Source organism: Lachnellula hyalina (assembly GCF_007821495.1).
Source record: "Lachnellula hyalina strain CBS 185.66 chromosome Unknown contig00026, whole genome shotgun sequence".
NCBI lineage: Eukaryota > Fungi > Ascomycota > Leotiomycetes > Helotiales > Lachnaceae > Lachnellula > Lachnellula hyalina.
This window is the reverse complement of record NW_022157140.1, coordinates 147958-166839: the sequence shown is the minus strand read 5'-3', so window position 1 is coordinate 166839 and position 18882 is coordinate 147958. Positions and strand designations below refer to the sequence as shown.

Genomic DNA, 18882 nt, shown 5'->3' with positions numbered 1-18882 from the left:
AGCATATTACTTACTCAACCTACAATCCGTTCTTCTTGGCCGCTTGAAAACTGCTGAATATCTCTTGCTTCATTCCACTTGTCTTAGTCCTGTCTGCCACGCCTACGATGCGTTTGTTCCATGATAACGATAGCTCCACCAGCTCGAATTCGACTACAAAACATGTTTGTCCCGTTGGGAGTCATCCAAACCCGAGTATAACCCCCCGCAACGACTGTTTTGAAACGTCACTGACAGTAACCAATTTGTAGCTCAAGTTCCTATAATTGGTTCACTTAAATTTCATGACTTATCCGTGATAATCTCAGGGTCTTGCATGGCATTTGTGTGCTTGGTCTCCTTCTTCTTAATCATAAGACACGCGACACATTTCTCGCTCCCAAAAGAGCAAAAGCAGTCAGTAGTCCTTCCAGCTTTAGGGGAAGCATATGCTAATATTCATACAGAGTCATGCGAATAGTATTTATGGTGCCAGTCTTCTCTCTGGTCACATTCCTATCGATCGCCTTTGATGGTTCAGCCATATATATCAAAAATATCCAGGGGGTTTATGAAGGGATTGCGTTTTCGAGCTTTTTCCTCCTGCTCTGCGAATTTATTCAGGAGAATGAGGAAGATAGAGTAGCATTCTTGGCTTCTTCGGGTGCGACAAGGCAGTATAGGGTACGTTACTTCAACGCCATAAGTCAATAGCGGGTTACTAACAAACAATAGGCTGCTTGTATTGGGGTGTTCCAACTACCATTTGCCATGCTCTTGCAATTAGTCATCACGGACATTACGCAGGCAGCTGGCACATATTGTAAGGAATCAAATAAATTCTACTTTGCAAAGATATGGGTATGCTTATTCCCTAATATAATATCAACAAATGTCACTAATTCTGGAGTAGATGTCCATTCTCAATAGTAAGCAATATGCGCTTTAAGACCTTCTCCTTTTGCTTTCTGAACATTCTGCTGCCTCTATTGCACCCCTCAAACGAAAATCCATCGTTTATTTCCACATTTTATTCTTACTGGAAGAAAACAAGTATTATTTGATTTAATGTTACTAACTTCCATTACTTTAGTGATTAGCACTACAGTCGCTGTTGTTTCCGTCATCAAATTCTACACTGTCACAAAAGATGTTACAAAACGTCGCAAACCGCTTTCCAAATTGGTCGGCTTCAAAGCAATTATTGGCTTGAGCTTCCTACAAGACGTTAGTCTCGCCCTTCTGCCCTTGCCAAGCCAACATCTGACCTTTTTCTCTTCAGCTCGTCTTCTCATTCCTTCAAAGTTCCATGAAACCGACCGAGCACTACACATATAATGATCTCACCATCGGTCTCCCGAACCTACTCCTGTCGGTCGAAATGGTCATATTCGCCCTCGCCTTCCTCTACGTTTTCCGCACACACGAATACTACCCCACCAAAGGCGTTAGTGCTGTTCCGCTTGGGCACGGCGGGTATCATGGTGGATTCTTAGGCATTAAAGCCATCATCACGGCCTTTAGTCTCATCGATATCATCAAGGGAATTTTCGGTATGCTAACGCTGGCGAAGAACAAATTGAGCGCAAGTCCGAGTAAGGTATGGGATACGGGTTCAAGCACGGAGGTGAGTATTTGAGACTCGAAAGAGGGCTAAGGCTGATAATGATGGCTAGTATGAGAGGATTAGCATGCAGCAGAATTATGGGCAGACACCGGAGTATCCACATAATACTGCACACCCACAAGGAATGCCTTACCAACAGGCGGCGACATATCAACAGGAGAATTTTCAGCTCCCTGATGCGTATCATGCTGGGACACCGTTTAACCAGGATACGGGATATCACCACTAGATACGATTGATGCTACGAGATACCATTGCTGTTGGCGTTTTGTGATAGATGGAGGGGAGAGCTTGTTTAACGTACGGGATGTCTCTCTCTTTGCTGGCGTTGTTTTATCTACCACGAATGCATTGTATAAGCTTTGTATCTGAGGAAGATATTGGAGAGAAAGAAGAGGGTAAGCCCTTAAACCGGTTCCATATATTCTGGGATCATTGATCTTCAAGTATAGCGCACTCTGTGGGTTGAAGTGCAAGCAGTCAGATGTTCTCTTAGCGTATCGCTTGCCAACCTACTACGTTAAACTTAATCGCAATGCTTTCCTGACTTGCTCCGTACGTTCTTATAGTTTTATGCCAATGTTGGCAATGAAATATACGACTAGGAGTTTGTATGAACTGAACACGACCGGCAATAAAACCTCGTGAGAGTAGCATTACCTGACTCTTTGGGACGCATCCAAAACGGTCATGCATATGCATATATTAAGACACACATACCCCGCCCTCTAAATGTTACACGTGGTACACAATATGGATCGGTCGAGGCTACTAATAGCGACACCCAGAGTGGATCTGTAGCACAGATATATACGCATGCTCGTGTCTGCTCCTTGTTTCACACGCATCAACCGCACCTCGTCTTTATTCTAAACATTCTCAACAATATGCTCTTCTTTGACATCCTCCCCCAGACCACCTTTTTTGGGGTAATCTTGGCCTTAGTAGTCGTGTGGTGCATCCAGACCGCTGTCTACCGCCTCTACTTTTCTCCAATTGCTCACTTTCCGGGCCCAAAGCTTGCGGCATTCACGCTCTGGTAAGTCAGTCGTCGAGTTTCCCTCTCACAGGTAGCCTGCAGTGATAGACTAACCGTAAGATAGGTACGAGTTCTACTATGATGCCTGGCTCGGTGGGCAATATGTCTTTAAAATACATAGGTTGCATGCGCAATACGTAAGTGTGAATGCTATCAATCGATCCCCGAGAGAAGGAGCGCAGACGTCTCAACACTAACGAAAACTCAGGGCCCCATCATTCGAATAAACCCCTACGAGCTTCACATCGACACCCCAGAATTCTACGATGAACTATACGCCGGGTCGAGCAAGAAGCGTGATAAGTACAGATGGCACAATAAATGGGCTGCAAATGATTCATCGGCATGGGGATCGATTGACCACGATATTCACAGGATGCGCCGTGGAGTGATAAATCTGTTCTTCTCTAAAGCCAGCGTTAGACGTCTCCAGCCAGTCATTCAAGAGCGTGTAGACCAGCTATTGTCGCGGATCAAAGGTTTTAAAGTCTCGGGGAAACGACTGACTATATCTCTGGCTTATGTCGCACTATCAAGTGGTACACATACAGCTGATTCCTATCTTAACTTACTTCCGCCATCATTTTTCCTTATACATTGCTAATACAGTATACCGAATTCAGATGTCATCGCCGACTACTCTTTCGGGCGAAGACCTCAGCGCCTCGAGCAAGAAGATTTTGACCCAGCATACGCCCAGGCAATGCACGAACAAGCTGCCACTATGCACTTCAATAATCAGATATACTGGCCCTTTCAACTCCTCACTTCACTTCCACATTGGCTAGCCCTTGCAATTGCACCGAACATCTCCTTGTATATCGATTTCGTACTTGACTGTGCAAAATCCATCGAGGCGATAAAGAATGGCTCTTGCGATCTTTCCACGAAGACAAGTCATCCTACCCTCTTCCAGGAATTACTCGAGGGCGACGTCCCGGACAGCGAAAAGAGCATTGATCGACTTGTACAGGAGGCACAAGTTGTTGTTTCAGCAGGTACTGAGACAACTGCTTGGTGTCTTTCAGTCATCACGTTCTATATATTAACGAATCCCACGATTTTAGAAAGGTTGAGGGTAGAACTCGAAGAAGCGATTCCTGATCCGGATAAACCGGTGCCGGTGGAGAACATTGAGCAGCTTCCATACCTGACTGCGTGTATCCAAGAGGGTTTGCGGCTTTCATATGGCCTTAGTACCAGGCTACCGAGAGTCTCGCCAGTTGATGTTATGGTGTTCAATGATGGGAAGAAGGACTGGCATATTCCACCAGGAGTACGTTTCAATCGATCTCCTGACATTCACACGTTCTCCCAATGGATTCTAATAATCTTTCTAGACCCCAACAAGCATGACCTCATATCTAATACACCACAACGAATCAATCTTCCCAAAGTCCCACGAATACATTCCGCAGCGCTGGATCGACGACCCCCGCCTTGACAAGTACCTGATTTCCTTTTCCAAGGGAACTCGGCAGTGTGCGGGCATCAACCTCGCATACGCCGAGCTCTATACTACACTGGCCAATATCTTCCGGCGTTATGGAGGGCCTGAAAGTACGGGGCCAGAGGGAAGCCTTGAGCTGTTTGAGACGATGAAACAAGACGTAGAGATGGTGGCGGATATGTTTATCCCCTTTGTGAAGAGGGGATCGAAAGGCATTCAGGTGTTTGTGAAGTAGGTTTAGTCTTACATCATCTATCTACGTTCACAGTAGAATGGGGTGATTATTGAGCGAGGACTTGGGACTTGAGGAAGTCTAGCATGCAAATTAGAAACCAGCAGACTTAGCGAGACTTGGTTATGAATATCCGTTTACCTTCTACAAATCTACTAAGCGTATAGCCTACTACGACAAAAGCTTGCCAGGCAGACATTCGAAGTATTTCGACTCCAAAGCAGACATTTGAAGAGCTACAGTAGCTACTCCATAAATCCAACTATATCAGGGTAATGCACGGTATCCCTGGGATTATGAATGCCGTTTTATCTAGATTCCACTGGATGACAACCGCAAGTCTCAAATAGAGCAAAAATGCCCTGAATAGGAAATCATGGCTGGGCAATTAAGCTTACTATAGGCTATGCTATGCATGCCGGTCCCCGCATCTGCCGTGCAGATTCTGCACCCGCACCCGCACCCGCAAGCCACAAGAATGGCTCAGTAATCAGTCTGTAGAACGTTCCGGATGCTTACGATCGTAGGTGGCACCGCTCACTAATCGATTGCACATACGACTTCGATGAAGGTGTTGCGAGCCAGGGCTAGAGCTGTCCAGTTCTGATAAGTTAGCGGGGTAAAGGTAACATCAGAACTGCTATGATGAGTGTACGCCGTGCAGCTCCGAGGTTAGGATCAAGTTGTTTACAAATTTAATGTGACGAAAAGAAAACATATCCTGGGATCATTTTGCTGAAGAGGTAGGGCATATATAGGTCACTATGTCCCTCAATACTGACTACATTTGCTCGGAAATATGCTACAATCCATTTCTTGACCTTCTTCGTCCTGTCATTTGTGAGCCAAGATGAATATCTCCCACAGCAAGGCCTGTTGCACCCGTGCACCTGTCATCCTCCGCGGTGGCTACAACTATAACCAAACCGGGAAATACGTCGAGTATGACGGACTAAAGACTTGTGAGCTTTGTTTTATTACCATTTATCTCAATTTCCGTCGAGGTATTTCTTCAGACCCAACTAATAACACCAATTAGACGAAACCGGGTCGCCCACAACCAAACGCGGAATCCTTATGATATACGACATCTTCGGCATATTCGTCCAAACAGTCCGCGGAGCCGATATCCTTGCTTCAGGCCACCACGAAACTCCCGACAAAGGTGGACAATACAAAGTATTCATGCCAGACTGGTTCGGAGACCACGCTGCCGACGTGCAAACCTACCCTCCGAAAACGCCCAAGGATGTTGCCAGCATAGCCGCCTTCATGAACGGACCCGCGGATCCTGCCAAGACAGTGCCGAGGATAGCACCGCTGATGGAGGCGATCAAGAAGGCGAATCCGCAGATTGAGGAATGGGCCATCTTGGGATTTTGTTGGGGTGGGAAGATCGCTGCTTTGGTGTCGCGGGAGGGGAGCTTGTTTAAGGCCTCTGGACAGTGTCATCCCAGCTTGCTTGAAAGGGCTGATGCGGCAAAAGTCACTATTCCGATGGTGGTTTTGTCGTCTTTGGACGAGGTTCCTGAGGTGAGTTGCAGTGTGCCTAAAGAATGATGAGAGGGTTCATCTTGCGGAAATCGGGAGACGCTAGTAGTAAATTTGCTGATAAAATGTGACAATGCTAGGAGGTAGATCCTTGGGTCCAAGATCTGAAAATGGCGTCTACTTCAAGTTTCAGTGAGATTTTTACCGATTCAGTCCATGGCTGGATGACTTCCAGGTACGTACACCCCTCCATCTGTTCCTGAAAGACATATTTTAGACACTTACCACCTCATGCACTTAATACTGATATGATGTAGGGCTGATTTCGAGGATCTGCATAAGTTTGAGGAATATTTGCGTGGATACAGAATAGTTCGCGAGTTCTTTGCTCAATCCTTGTAAGTTGCAAGACGTGCGGAAATAAGGCGATGCCTTCGATCATCGAGCTGCAATGGTAATAATAAAAAATCGTTTCCCGTAAAGCTTACATTAACGTGAATTTGTCATTGCCATCCGCAAATTAATCCATGTCTAAAGAGATATAAGACCACCCAAGCTGCAGAAAACTTTCCGAGTAACCAGAAGTTTAGAGACATCTATGATTGGGACCTATCGCGTTTAAGGCTCTATTCCCAAAATCCACGCGAAAGACCATCTAATCAGTAATTGGGATAGACTATTAACTTTAAAGATCTTGGGTGTTGGCTCGGGTGTTGGTTCAGGGGCTCGCTTGCTAGTGAACGAGGATCGGTTTTGACAGCAAATGTAAGTCAATGAATGACAGCAGGCAGTTACGACTAAAAGAATAGGATTTAAGATAATAACCTTTCAGACATCTACACAACTAGAAAATGGCCTAAGTCTTACACGTACTTGATTCTATTACTGTTTGAGTTAACATATGCAATAATGTCTGAGTGGATCTAATAGATAGTCTGGTATATTAGATTGAGGTTTACAGAAGTGACTAGGAGGTTATTTGATAGCAAATAGAACTTTGACAGTAGTAATTTCTCCTTTCTTAAGCATCAAGGTCGTCCTTTCCATATACGTAATAAAACTTTCACAGGTCTAGTTTACTTGTTGGTTATTCATATATCGCTGGGTCTAATAGTATTAAACCTCTAATATAAATCTTACGTCAAGCTATGGTAAATTATTTCTGCCAAGATCTGACTTGGTGACAGGTGAGGATATTTATCGACTGTTTATAAACTAATTCACTCTAAAGATACTAGAATTCAGAGAATCTTTACCCTAAACCTTCTTTCTTATTAATCACTTTGAAGTTCATCACATTATCAAAACAAACCGATATTTCAAAAGAATCCCCTTGTTATTTATTAATCTTTTCTAAAAATCAAAATCCAAAAATAAAACCTAAAACACCAGAACTTTTAAACTCCAACGCCAACTCTTAAACGCCAACGCCCCTACAGAACTTACCTAATCACCTCTTAATAACGGTTCCCAGTCGCCTCCCTCATAGTACACTTAAGGCAATTATCACCTCGGTTGAGAAACTGAATGCGATAGTTCGGGCAAGCGGGAGGGGTGCACCGTGCTGCGACTTGGTGACTGCATTCGGTGATGGTGTAGCGTTGGCAGCCGCAGGTGTAGGTGGTTCGGAGTTCGTAACACATTATTGATGTGGTGGTAGTTAGGTTTAAGTTTTGTGGTGGTTGTTTTATGCAGTGGAAGTTGTAGTAGTGGTGTGTGTATGTGTGTGTGCGGTTGGTTGGGTATGGAAAAGTGTGATATGGGAGGAAGAGGAAGAGGGATTTATAGGTAAACTGTCAGGGTTGTTTTTAGATGGTTTAAAGTTGATTTGAAACACGTATGGCAGTACTGGAGGTACTGCAAGGAAATTTTAGAATGAAAGAAGTTGATAAATGCTATTGTTCTGTCTTGAAGCAGCGATCCGAGAGAACAAAGTAATGGTAAGACTTGAAATAAGCGGGATAATCTAAAGAAAGGAAACAATTGGAATACTTCTTTTATTATCATACGTTTCCTTTGTCCGCTTTGAGACCGACTTCAGGAAGTAAACAGGATAAGGAGGTCATAACTTATTGATTCATTTTTAGTTTCACATCGGAGGGGGTGATTGAAGTAACGTGACTTTAGTATTGCAGGGCATAGCTTCCCCTGCTATTAGTATTTTTAGCCCTAATATCTTCTATTCCGCTCTTATATAATACATATTAATTAGCCTCTTTAAAGTTATTAGCAAATGAATATCCACTTCCACCTCATCCCACCTCCATTCCCTACCCTGCAACTACACGAATATAAAACCCCGCACCCTCCCACCCTTCTCAATTCAGAATGGCTTAAGGACGGCTGGCATAGGAGGCATCTGTTGGACGGATATGGAGATGGATTTCAAGAACATATATTGAGTTTTATATTTATGCCGCAATTCCACTCTACTTACCCCAACACTCAAATGACTGTCAAGAACACCTTTACCGTCATTCCAAATCCATTCATTCATTCATGCATTCATTCATTAATCCATGCAGTCATTTTACCCGACGAAAATGACCTTTAAATATATACAGGATATGCATATGTATATTCAACATATCGCCTTTCTAGAACCCTCCCTCTACATGTGAGACTAAACCATTCCTCACCAACCCTCAAACACCAAGAAGAGCCCTCGTCCGTGCTGACGCTGGAAAAACCGGCTAATTCTATGTATGATTCCTCTACAACCCCTCGACCGCAGCAGATGTTTTATACCACGCCACCAAACCGGCCAGTTGCGAAAGCTTCAAGCACGATAATGCCCGTCTGCCAACTTACGCATTCATTACGAGTAATCTGCATTTAGTGGGGAACGTCAGACATATGAATAAAGGGTCGTTTGTTCCCTATTTCTATTTAAATTCCTTCCTATTCCCTAAACCTACAGAAAACCCCACCTATACATTTATTGATTGGCCAGCCCTACTGCACCTTATCCTATCTCCAAAACACCCGCTAAAATTGCCACACCAAACAAATCAAACCAATCGTTCCTCATTCGCACTCCCAAACACCGTTTTTGTTCCTTACAAATGAAATCCCACACCGCTTTCCCAGCCTTAACCCCCAATTTCATTACGGCCCTCCTGACGGTGGATTTGTATTCTCAACAAGCGTAGGCGCAATTCTCCTCTTCTTCTTCACCCCACCATCCTCCACATCCACATCACTCTCACTAGCCCCCGCATCCCTCTTAACCCCACTCACACTGCTCGTCGTACTACGCGGCGTCTGTGGTGGAGTCGCAGCCATGAAGCTATTACCTGCCGCGATGCCCGCTAACGTGCCGCCTACTAATGTAGGATTACTGATAATCGTGCCAGGGGTAGCGTATGATGATTGTGTTGCTATCGACGACGTTGAATTGGAGCGGGTTGGAGATGAGGGACGGATAGTGCCTGTAATGTTGCCTGATGAGGTCGGTGGTGGAGAAGGAGCAACGGATAGATTGGAGGATGTGCGGTGGTGGGATGATGGGAAGGGGGAGGGGGGCGCGATGGCCGTTGGTGTTGCCATGGGGGTGGTTTGGGATGAAGTTGTGGATATGATTGGGTGTTTGGCCGTGGGGACTTCGCCTTTGTATACCTCGCCCAATTCGGAAGGGGAGAAGGTTAGGGTTGAGCAAAAGCCGTCGGAGGAGGTCATTAGGAGGGTTTGACCGTCGGTGGACCTGATAACTGTTAATTGGGCACGTGAAAAGGTGGATAGATGGACTTACCAAGTCAAGTCTGTAAAGGTCGCACAGTGCAGATTGCTAACGATGCAGAGCGGTGTTTGTTGTTGAGTATCGTATAGAAGGACGGCATCTTCGGTTGCAGCTGCATATATCATTCGATACGGCAAGCTGAATGCCATTGGAGGCCCTTGAGTCGATGCATTTGTTTCCACCTCTAATGACTTCGGTTTTGGTGAAGAGGTTGGTCCTGAGGGATCACTTGTTTGTAGAATAAGTGGAGGTGGTTCCATGACAGAATGTGAGGGTGATTTTGGAGCAACTGCAGGTTCTGGGAGAGCCATCAGGGTATCATCCGCCGATGAGGTGTCAATTGTGATGTTTTTTGTTGTTACTGGTCCCTTTCGAATGTTGTAAAATATTGGAGAGCATTTCACCACAACCGAAGGTTTCTTATGCCCGGGAAGATGTGCCACTGGGGGCTTATTGATCCCACCTCTGGTGTAGATGTAGACCGTGTTTATCACGTCACTCGTCGGCTTCGTCGTATCATCTAGTCCCTTGAACTGGTTTTGGTACTGTCCAGCTGGAGTGAAGAGAAGGCTTCCGTCAGGTGTAAAGGTCAATCTGCGGAAGAACGACTTGAGCGTGTCGTTGGCGTAGATATTCGCATTTTTAACTCCAAGCCCAACTCTCGGGGATGCTTCCATTGGCATTACAGCTGGCAATGGCATGGAAGGTGCTGGGGAGGCGGATCGGCGCATTGACATAGCTGGCGAAGCCGCCCCAAAAGATGATCTCCTACTATGGCTGATCGTACTGGGCGGGTTCATAGGCAATGCCAAAGATGTCGGAGTTCCTGGACATGATGGAACTGGCGATCCAATACTAGCAGGGGGCTCGATTGGTAGCTGGGAACGGAATCCCGTATCAGGAGGTGCAGGGCTATTCGACGATATTCTTCGACCTGGTAAATCCATCTTCATGTTGTTTCCAATCTTCTTTGGTATCTCATCCCTGTTATCAAGAACATAACTTCCATCTTTTGTCCTCAGTGTGTAGATATGTACGGATCGATCGGATGATTGGGTTGCGATGTACTCGTTGAGAGGATCCCATGTTACACCTTGAACGTAGTGTTGATGTTCAGCAATCTGGCGTATGAGTTGACCTGGGAGAGTTAGCTGATAATATTGATATTTTGTCAAATATTCTACCTGTTTGAGCATTGTAGATCCTGGCAACATTGTCCATGCTCCCAGTTATAAAGTAGACACCATCAGGAGACCAGGCCAAGTCGTATATCTCAGCACCCGTCGATCGGCACATATGTCTCGTCCGCCAGGCCTCTTTATCTTCCAGTCCATCCTCTCCCAATGTGGGCTTGCCGTTCTGCGAATCGAGGACCCAGGTGATAACATTCCCATCATCACCAGCAGATGCTAATACATCCCCTATGGATGGTTAGCCAGGGTCCAATAGTCGAGGGAGTAGGAATTTACCTCGAGGATTCCACCGGACCACATTTACAGCCTGGGTATGCCGGACCATCGTACACAGATATTCGACCTTTCGATCCTCTCCCTCGGCGTCTATTCTCCATAACTGTGCCTCTTGTCAGCAATAATCCGCCAATTTGAATATCTGGCACCTACTCGGACATTGTTATCCCCACCACCTGTTGCCAATCGCCCCTTTCCGTGAGGCTGGTAGTCGGCAGAGTATATTGGGGCATTCTCAGCATGCCAGTTGACGATTATCGGGGAGGCTTTCATGATTGCTGCAGTAAGGGAGCTTCGAAGCTGCCGTCGTGGTTGAATCCGGCGGCAGCTGCACCGGTATAGCTTAGAGGGGGAGACAAAGGGTGATACTTTGCTATGCTATTCCGGCAAATTCGGTGGAGGGTTGGGGGGCGGAGAAGAAAGATTATGGTTTCGAGGAGGTCGAAGGTTTGGGAGGATGCGGGCAGGGATTAGATGGTGTCGCCCGGAGCTTGGAGGTAGTTTGGCTGCGTGCGGGTTGATGAATCCAAATATCGACAACTTTCTGTGTAGAATTTGGTGAAGAATTCAAGTGAAGATTTAGAGTCGCGTAAGGAAGAGGGGGGATGTTTGAATGAATTGTGGTGGTGGTGGTAGATGTTAATATGGTCGTACTCGTACATCAAGGAGGAGGAGGAGGAGTTGCAGGCGGCGTGTCTCAGCGAATGGGATTCACGCGTCGGAGCTACTGTATAGTAAGCTAAGGGGTGAAGGAAACCCTTGATTCAGTGAGGGGAGAGTTTGGTTTCATAGCCACAACGTTATGATAACATATACTAAAGGTGGGTTCTTTCGGATCTTACTATACTTTTATGAAGTCGCAGAATGATATATATATATATATTGCATTTAAATTACCGTATCCTATTTGTATTGTGAAATCTCTTGTGCAGATGAATGTCGTCCATGAAGGTGTTACCACCACGCTCTGGAACACAGGTAAAGAACGGATAACTACCTAGGTCGGTATATTAGGGCTTCATACTCCCTCAAACTTACTCTATATCATAGGTGGAAAGCAGTGGAAAGCCTCCTCCCTCTTTTCAAACAACAACCCCTGGCCCTGACCTGATATGTACCTATCCTATCATAGGTATGTACTGTACTACTTGTATCAAGCGAAATCGAAATCTCATCACGTGCACATCACCTCACTCGCAAGCTCGCGCCTTTCTTCTTCTACTACAGTACTAGAGATCTATTTCCATCCAAACGGAAGACATTCCAAAGCGCCGTTCACGCTTGACTCTGCAGCCGCAAAGCCCACCGATATTGTGGATCTGTCAGACGCCCCTCTCAAGCTAAGGGGAAGGAAGTGAGTGAAGTTCTCTATCGTGCACCCGATTATCTTCCCTTTCCTTACTCATCTCCTCTCACCGCTCCAGTTCACTCGTATTTTCAGAACCATTCGCCTTCCGCCGACTGCAATACAGCATGTAGAGTGCAGCTGGTTTGAGCAGAAAGCTCGCATTGTTATAGCTACAACTTCGATATCGGCATGGACATTGGCGTGTGACCGCTCAACCCTGGTCAAGTTAAGTGATTCATCATCATCCTACGAGTACTTTGAACCTCGAACCTCGAGTATATGTATATGTATATGTGTATGTGTATGTATATAATGAGTCTCCCCACATCTGCATTTTCACTAGATGCCAGGTCAAACCAGATTAATTCTCGGTTGGTTCCCCACTCTTCTATTCCGCCTTTCCATGCATACAGGACGGTATTCTCTTGGATAGAATCTCTTATTGTGCTGTACGTCGTTCATCACCTGTTCATCACCTACCTTTTTTCGCTTAGACTGCCCCTCCCTCCTCTATCGCAACTCTCAAGCCGTTGCCGTTGTCGCGCCCCCCACCAATTCCAACATCTCCCTGCCGCCCCCCCCCGGGCCCCCAGCCAATTTTCATATATTCTTCCGCGTCTCTTCTTACCGGTTGACTCATATCCACTTCTTCCACATCAACCAGGCAACCAGGACGCAGAAGAAGAAGAAGAGTTATTCACACCTGGGTAATAACCGCGTCTGGACAAGCTTTGATGGCATCTTCCTCTTCCCTACATTTATTTATTTATCTATTTATTTAATCAACTTCTTCACGGTGACTTCTACCTGGCCCATCGAGTCTCCGAGTAAGAATGATTTAATACTCAAGTCAACAGATTCAACACTGTCTGGGACAACTACAATCAAAGCACGATGTTCGATCACCCTTCGAAATCCTTTGTGTCTGGAGTCGTGGGCACCGCTCTCATATTCCTGCTCACCTCGCCTTCGATATTCGCCATTATATCCCACTTACGCGCCCCCAAACCCAACGCCAAAACCTACAAAGACGAGGATGGCGCTGCTACCCCAGAATCCATGGCCAAGTACTCGGCCAAGATTCCCAAGATTATCCTCGTAGCCTTCGTTGCTCTTGGTTTTCTCACTTCAATTGCCTTGGCTGTGCTTGCTACTCTGGGTCGTCGTTCGCCTGCAGTCGTGGAGGATTGGCTCAATGCAGCTCAATGGGTATGTCCACGTGACTCATTCACAAGTACTCATGTACTAACATTCTGCAGTTCTTGATTCTTGTTCAGACCACCGGCGTACTCACGATACGGGACACCGTCAAGGCCTATACTCTCGGAATCCATACAACCATTTCATGCATCCTACTCCTCGCTGTTCTCCTCTTCCAAGACCAACTCATCACACAGGCTTCTGGCTTCGAAGGACCAGCAGAGATAACCACGCTCCGGACCGCACAGCTGTTCATCGTTATCTGTACTGGTTTTGCCGGCGTTAGCATTCCCCGCCGTCCAGATGTCTTCTACGGAGGTGTACCTCTTGATGGCATGTATACCGTATCAGCCCTCTCTCGTTACAGCTTCTCCTGGGTGGGTGGCCTGCTCTCCATGGCGAGAAAGGAAAAGCGCCTCAACCAGGATGACCTGCACAAAATGGACCATTTCACACGATCAAAGGACCTCAGCGAATCATGGATGAGTCAGAAGCATACAAGAAAGCTTTGGGTAGAGGTATTTCTCGCCCACAAGGGATCATTTCTCATTCAATGGTTTCTCACACTTGTTCAAGCACTGGGACTATTTGCACCACAATTCGTAACCTTCCAAATTCTACGCATTCTCGAGCGACGAGTTCCTGGGGAGGCTGTTCATTCCGAGGCTTGGATTTGGGTTTTTACACTATGCGTGACGACGATTGGATCTACGTGGGTGGAGGCTTGGTTGTTTTGGATATCATGGTCTGAGATTGCTATCCCAGTCCGAGCCCAACTATCTGCCCTTATATTTCAAAAAGCAATGCGAAGAAAAGATGTAAAGGGCGCTTCGAAATCAAGCCGAAAAGCATCTGATGAGGGTCTTGATATCTCCAACGCAATGGAGGATCCTGTGGCTGACAAACCCGAAGTCGACGAGGAAGAGGGCGATCCAAAGGGGAAGCAGTCGACTGTGAATCTCATCGGTGTTGACACGAAACGCATTTCTGACTTCTGCTCCTTCAATAATTATTTCCCTGGCAGTCTGTTCAAGTTGTTAACCTCACTAGCCTTCTTACTCTTGATTATTGGGTGGCAATCATTGCTTGCTGGGTTTGCAGCAATGTCTGTGACAATTCCCATCAATATTTATTTTAGCAGACGATATTCAGCTGCTCAAGATAGACTTATGAAAGTCAGAGATCAAAAAATGGCAGTCGTTACGGAAGCTCTACAAGGTATGTAAGACATTTGAAAAGTTGCTACACGCTAATGATTCCAGGTATTCGACAAATCAAATTCTCAGCCTTGGAGTCCAATTGGCACGAGAAGATTGGGAAAGTTCGAAACAAAGAACTGGACGAGCAGTGGCAAGTATATCTATCCGATACGTTTTTGCTGTTGTAAGTCAACCCTTCCATATCTAGATTCTTCCCTAAACTTGAATAGCTGTTGGATCACCGGTCCTGTAGCCCTCGCAGCAACATCCCTGGCCGTTTACGCGTTCCTATATAGAGAACTCACCCCCTCTGTAGCCTTCACAGCTATTGGCGTCTTCAACAACCTCGAAGTCACACTGGGCGTGATCCCCGAGTTAACGACCAACCTCATCGACGCTTGGGTATCTAGCGCCCGTATCGAAAAGTACCTCTCAGCGCCTGAAATCACCAAGAATACCAATGACGCCCCCAACATTTCTTTCGAGAACGCTGCTATCGCCTGGGCTTCTGATGAAGATAAAGAGGATGGCGATGAGCGATATGTTTTGCGGAACGTTAATATTGCGTTTCCAGAAAAGGAGCTCAGTGTTGTGAGTGGGAAGACGGGGACGGGCAAGAGTTTACTACTGGCTTCCATACTAGGCGAAGTCGATGTCCTAGAAGGCAAGATTAATGTCCCATCCCTACCCCACACACTCTCCCGCCATGATCACCTTGCGACCCCGGATAACTGGATAATCCCCTCGGCCATTGCATTCGTGGCGCAAATCCCCTGGATCGAAAACGCCTCCATCAAAGACAACATTCTGTTCGGTTTACCCTTTGATGGATATCGGTACAAGAAGGTGCTTGAGGTCTGTGCGCTGAAGAAAGATCTTGATATGCTTGCTGATGGGGAGAACACTGAGATTGGCGCGAACGGCATTAATTTGAGTGGAGGCCAGAGGTGGAGAGTTACGTTTGCTAGGGCGCTGTATTCGAGGGCGGGGATATTGGTGTTGGATGACATCTTTAGTGCTGTGGATGCGCATGTCGGACGGTTCATTTTTGAAAAAGGCCTCACTGGTATGTCCATCTTTTCTGGTAGTCTGAAGACAATGCTAACTCTTGACTGTTTGTAGGTGAGCTAGGCGTGGGCAGAACCCGAATTCTAGTCACGCACCATGTCGCCCTCTGTAAATCCAAGACAAAATACATCGTTGAACTCGGCGACGGCACAGTCGAGCACGCGGGTCTCGTTCAAGAATTGGAAAACGAAGGTACCCTCCAGGAAATCATTAGCCACGAAGAAAGTGCACAGCAAATCCAAGAAGACGAGGAATCTATCGAGTCTACCGCTGTCAACTCTGCGGAAGAGTCTTCTGATGAAAATGAGCCGCTGAAAAAGGTGGATTCGAAGACGCCGAGGAAGTTTGTCGAGGAAGAGGCGAGGGAAGAGGGGAGAGTTAAGACGGCGGTTTATTTGGCATATATGAAGGCGAGTGGTGGGATACCATTCTGGTCGGTGGCTGTTCTTGCATATGCTATTGTGCAAGCACTTACAACTGGTAAGTTGAATTCGCTCCTGTTTGCTTTCTAAGTCTGGTGCAACTCTCATTCGATATCACATTCCCTTAATTTAAGTCTGCTGACACATATAGGTCGATCATGGTGGCTCCGTCTCTGGACTGGCAACGACGAACGTCACACAACCGCAACCCACGCTTTCACATATTACTTTCAAGTCCACTCGCTCGCGCCCTCATTCTCAAACTCAACCGCATCCACTGAGCTTCCTCCACATGACAACCTGAACTATTACCTCGGTATCTACGTCGCGTTCTCCATCGTCTCAGCTCTCATCGGTACCTTTAGATACTGGTTTATCTTCACTGGATCTATCCGCGCCTCTCGCAAGCTCTTCGACAAGCTCTCCTTTACCATCCTACGAACCCCTTTGAGATGGATGGATACTGTTCCTCTAGGCAGAATCCTAAACCGCTTTACAGCAGATTTCAACGTCGTCGATGCTCGACTATCATCTGACATTGGTTTTGGAGCAAACAATATCTTTCGTCTCATCGGTGTCATAATAGCAGGGTGACTTTACACTCCCATTCTATTTTCGGCCTCCTCACTAACCTCAAAACAGAGTATTCGTTTCTCCCTACATTATACTCATCTCCATCGCTTTACTAGCAATCTGCGTACATATAGCCCTCCGCTACCTCCCCGGCGCCCGCGAAGTAAAACGTCTCGAGTCCAACGCCAAGTCTCCCGTATTCGAGCAATTTGGTAGTGCCCTAACAGGTGTTGGCACAATTCGCGCTTTTGACAAGACTGACACCTACATAACACGCATGTTTTCCAAGATCGACGACCACTCGACATCCTTCTGGCACTTGTGGGCCTTTAACCGCTGGATGGGATTCCGCATGTCTCTTGTAGGCGGAGTTTTCGCTACTTTTGTGGCCATCTTTATCCTTTGTATGAGTGATATCGATGCCTCTTTGGCGGGCTTTGCACTCAGTTTTGCGCTGGAGTATACTAGTACTGTGGTGTGGACTATCAGGCATTATGCTAATCTAGAGCTGGATATGAATGCCGCAGAGCGCATTATCGAGTACTCGAACCTAGAAACCGAGTCTCAAAGCGGTGTTGACCCGCCAGCGCACTGGCCATCCGAAGGACGTCTCGAAGTCAACGATCTGGTTGTAAGCTATGCGGACGACCTACCGCCTGTACTTAAAGGCCTTACCTTCCGCGTCGAACGCAACGAGCGTATCGGCGTCGTTGGCCGGACCGGCGCAGGGAAATCATCTCTCACCTTAGCACTGTTCCGCTTCCTCGAAGCACAACAGGGAAGTATCCACATCGACGGCCTCGACATCTCCAAGATAAACCTCCACGCGCTGCGCTCCCGCCTCGCCATCATCCCGCAAGACCCCGTTCTGTTCTCGGGCACTATCCGTTCGAACCTCGACGCCTTCGACCAACACTCCGACATCGAGCTGTGCGACGCCCTCGTACGCGTGCACCTCATCACCGAAGCCGAAGCCCTACACATATCTTCCGGCACCAACACCCCCACCCCCCTCACACCCACGACCACGAACCGCAAGAACAAAAACCTCTTTGCGAATCTCAACACGCCCATCACAGAAGGCGGGCTCAACCTCTCGCAAGGCCAACGCCAACTCCTCTGCCTAGCCCGCGCCATCGTCTCGCGCCCGAAAATCATGGTCCTCGACGAAGCGACAAGCGCCGTGGACATGGAGACAGACGCGCTGATCCAGCGCAGCATCCGCGAAGAATTCGGCGACAGCACACTGATCGTCATCGCGCACCGCCTGAGCACAATTGTCGATTTCGACAAGATCCTCGTGTTGGGCGAGGGCCGCGTCAAGGAGTTTGGCAGTCCGGCATCGTTGTGGGGGAATGAGGAGGGCGTGTTTAGGGGCATGGTGGGGGAGAGTGGAGAGAGGGAGAAATTGGAGAAGATTATTCTGGAGGCCGGTGCCGAGTGAAGTGCGAAGGGCAGAAAAGAAAAGAAAAATCGGTCATGATATACGTTATGTTATGCTATATGCTATATGCTATATGCCTTGGACGACGGAGTTGGCGTTGGCATATTACGATACGTTGCGTGCGGTACATAGAAAGCGCAGCGCTGTGCTTTATTTACTATGCTGTGCTGTGCATTGCTTAATTTCACCATCCTTTTCTGTTCTTGAAAAACAAATAAACCGGCGTTGCTTTCACATAGTGAACGTTTCTTCTTTCTACGTTCTTTTACTTGGCAGATAGATGGAGAGATGGAAAGATAGGTAGGTATAAAACCAAGTCTGTCTATACTTATATTTCTGGTATATGTATACGTATACTGTGATTTCACTCTATAGCGAAAAGAGAATGCGAGGGGCATGGATGACTTACTTGACTTGCAGTTAGTTAAAGGAGGGGGGCCGGGGGCCGGGTGGTGGAATCCAGGGGCGTTTTGTATAGGAAGCTGCATATTGTTTTCTTGCACCGGAAAGGTCACCTGTTCATGTTATGCAAGTTATTCTTATTTGATTTCAAGTGATTGATTGATTATATTCTTTGATTTTATTTGAACCAAGATAACATT

General features: G+C 46.7%; 5 protein-coding genes across 5 annotated transcripts; 4 read left to right on the top strand and 1 right to left on the bottom strand.

Moving 5' to 3' along the window:
* Window positions 1-450: 450 nt before the first annotated feature.
* On the top strand, window positions 451-1835 carry TMEM184C (Transmembrane protein; the record flags this gene model as incomplete). The annotated part of the gene is made up of 6 exons (XM_031147175.1): window positions 451-663; window positions 715-840; window positions 893-908; window positions 1073-1206; window positions 1262-1606; window positions 1656-1835. The coding sequence occupies 6 exons, from the start codon at window positions 451-453 to the stop codon at window positions 1833-1835; spliced, it is 1014 nt and encodes a 337-aa protein (XP_031007574.1).
* A 658-nt stretch (window positions 1836-2493) lies between these two features.
* On the top strand, window positions 2494-4330 carry LHYA1_G002197 (Cyrochrome P450 monooxygenase; the record flags this gene model as incomplete). Its single annotated transcript, XM_031147174.1, has 5 exons — window positions 2494-2645; window positions 2710-2782; window positions 2854-3184; window positions 3269-3921; window positions 3986-4330. The coding sequence occupies 5 exons, from the start codon at window positions 2494-2496 to the stop codon at window positions 4328-4330; spliced, it is 1554 nt and encodes a 517-aa protein (XP_031007570.1).
* Window positions 4331-5177: 847 nt separating this feature from the next.
* LHYA1_G002196 (putative AIM2 family protein) lies at window positions 5178-6220 on the top strand (the record flags this gene model as incomplete). The annotated part of the gene is made up of 4 exons (XM_031147173.1): window positions 5178-5289; window positions 5367-5860; window positions 5959-6053; window positions 6136-6220. The coding sequence occupies 4 exons, from the start codon at window positions 5178-5180 to the stop codon at window positions 6218-6220; spliced, it is 786 nt and encodes a 261-aa protein (XP_031007600.1).
* Window positions 6221-8926: 2706 nt separating this feature from the next.
* LHYA1_G002195 (putative WD repeat-containing protein) lies at window positions 8927-11299 on the bottom strand (the record flags this gene model as incomplete). Its single annotated transcript, XM_031147172.1, has 5 exons — window positions 8927-9521; window positions 9570-10695; window positions 10742-10978; window positions 11027-11129; window positions 11180-11299. The coding sequence occupies 5 exons, from the start codon at window positions 11297-11299 to the stop codon at window positions 8927-8929; spliced, it is 2181 nt and encodes a 726-aa protein (XP_031007599.1).
* A 1969-nt stretch (window positions 11300-13268) lies between these two features.
* Window positions 13269-18280, top strand: YBT1_0 (ATP-dependent bile acid permease; the record flags this gene model as incomplete). The annotated part of the gene is made up of 7 exons (XM_031147171.1): window positions 13269-13583; window positions 13634-14792; window positions 14837-14957; window positions 15004-15839; window positions 15896-16321; window positions 16415-16853; window positions 16906-18280. 7 exons carry the CDS (start codon window positions 13269-13271, stop codon window positions 18278-18280), a joined length of 4671 nt encoding a protein of 1556 aa, XP_031007569.1.
* Between the last annotated feature and the right edge of the window lie 602 nt (window positions 18281-18882).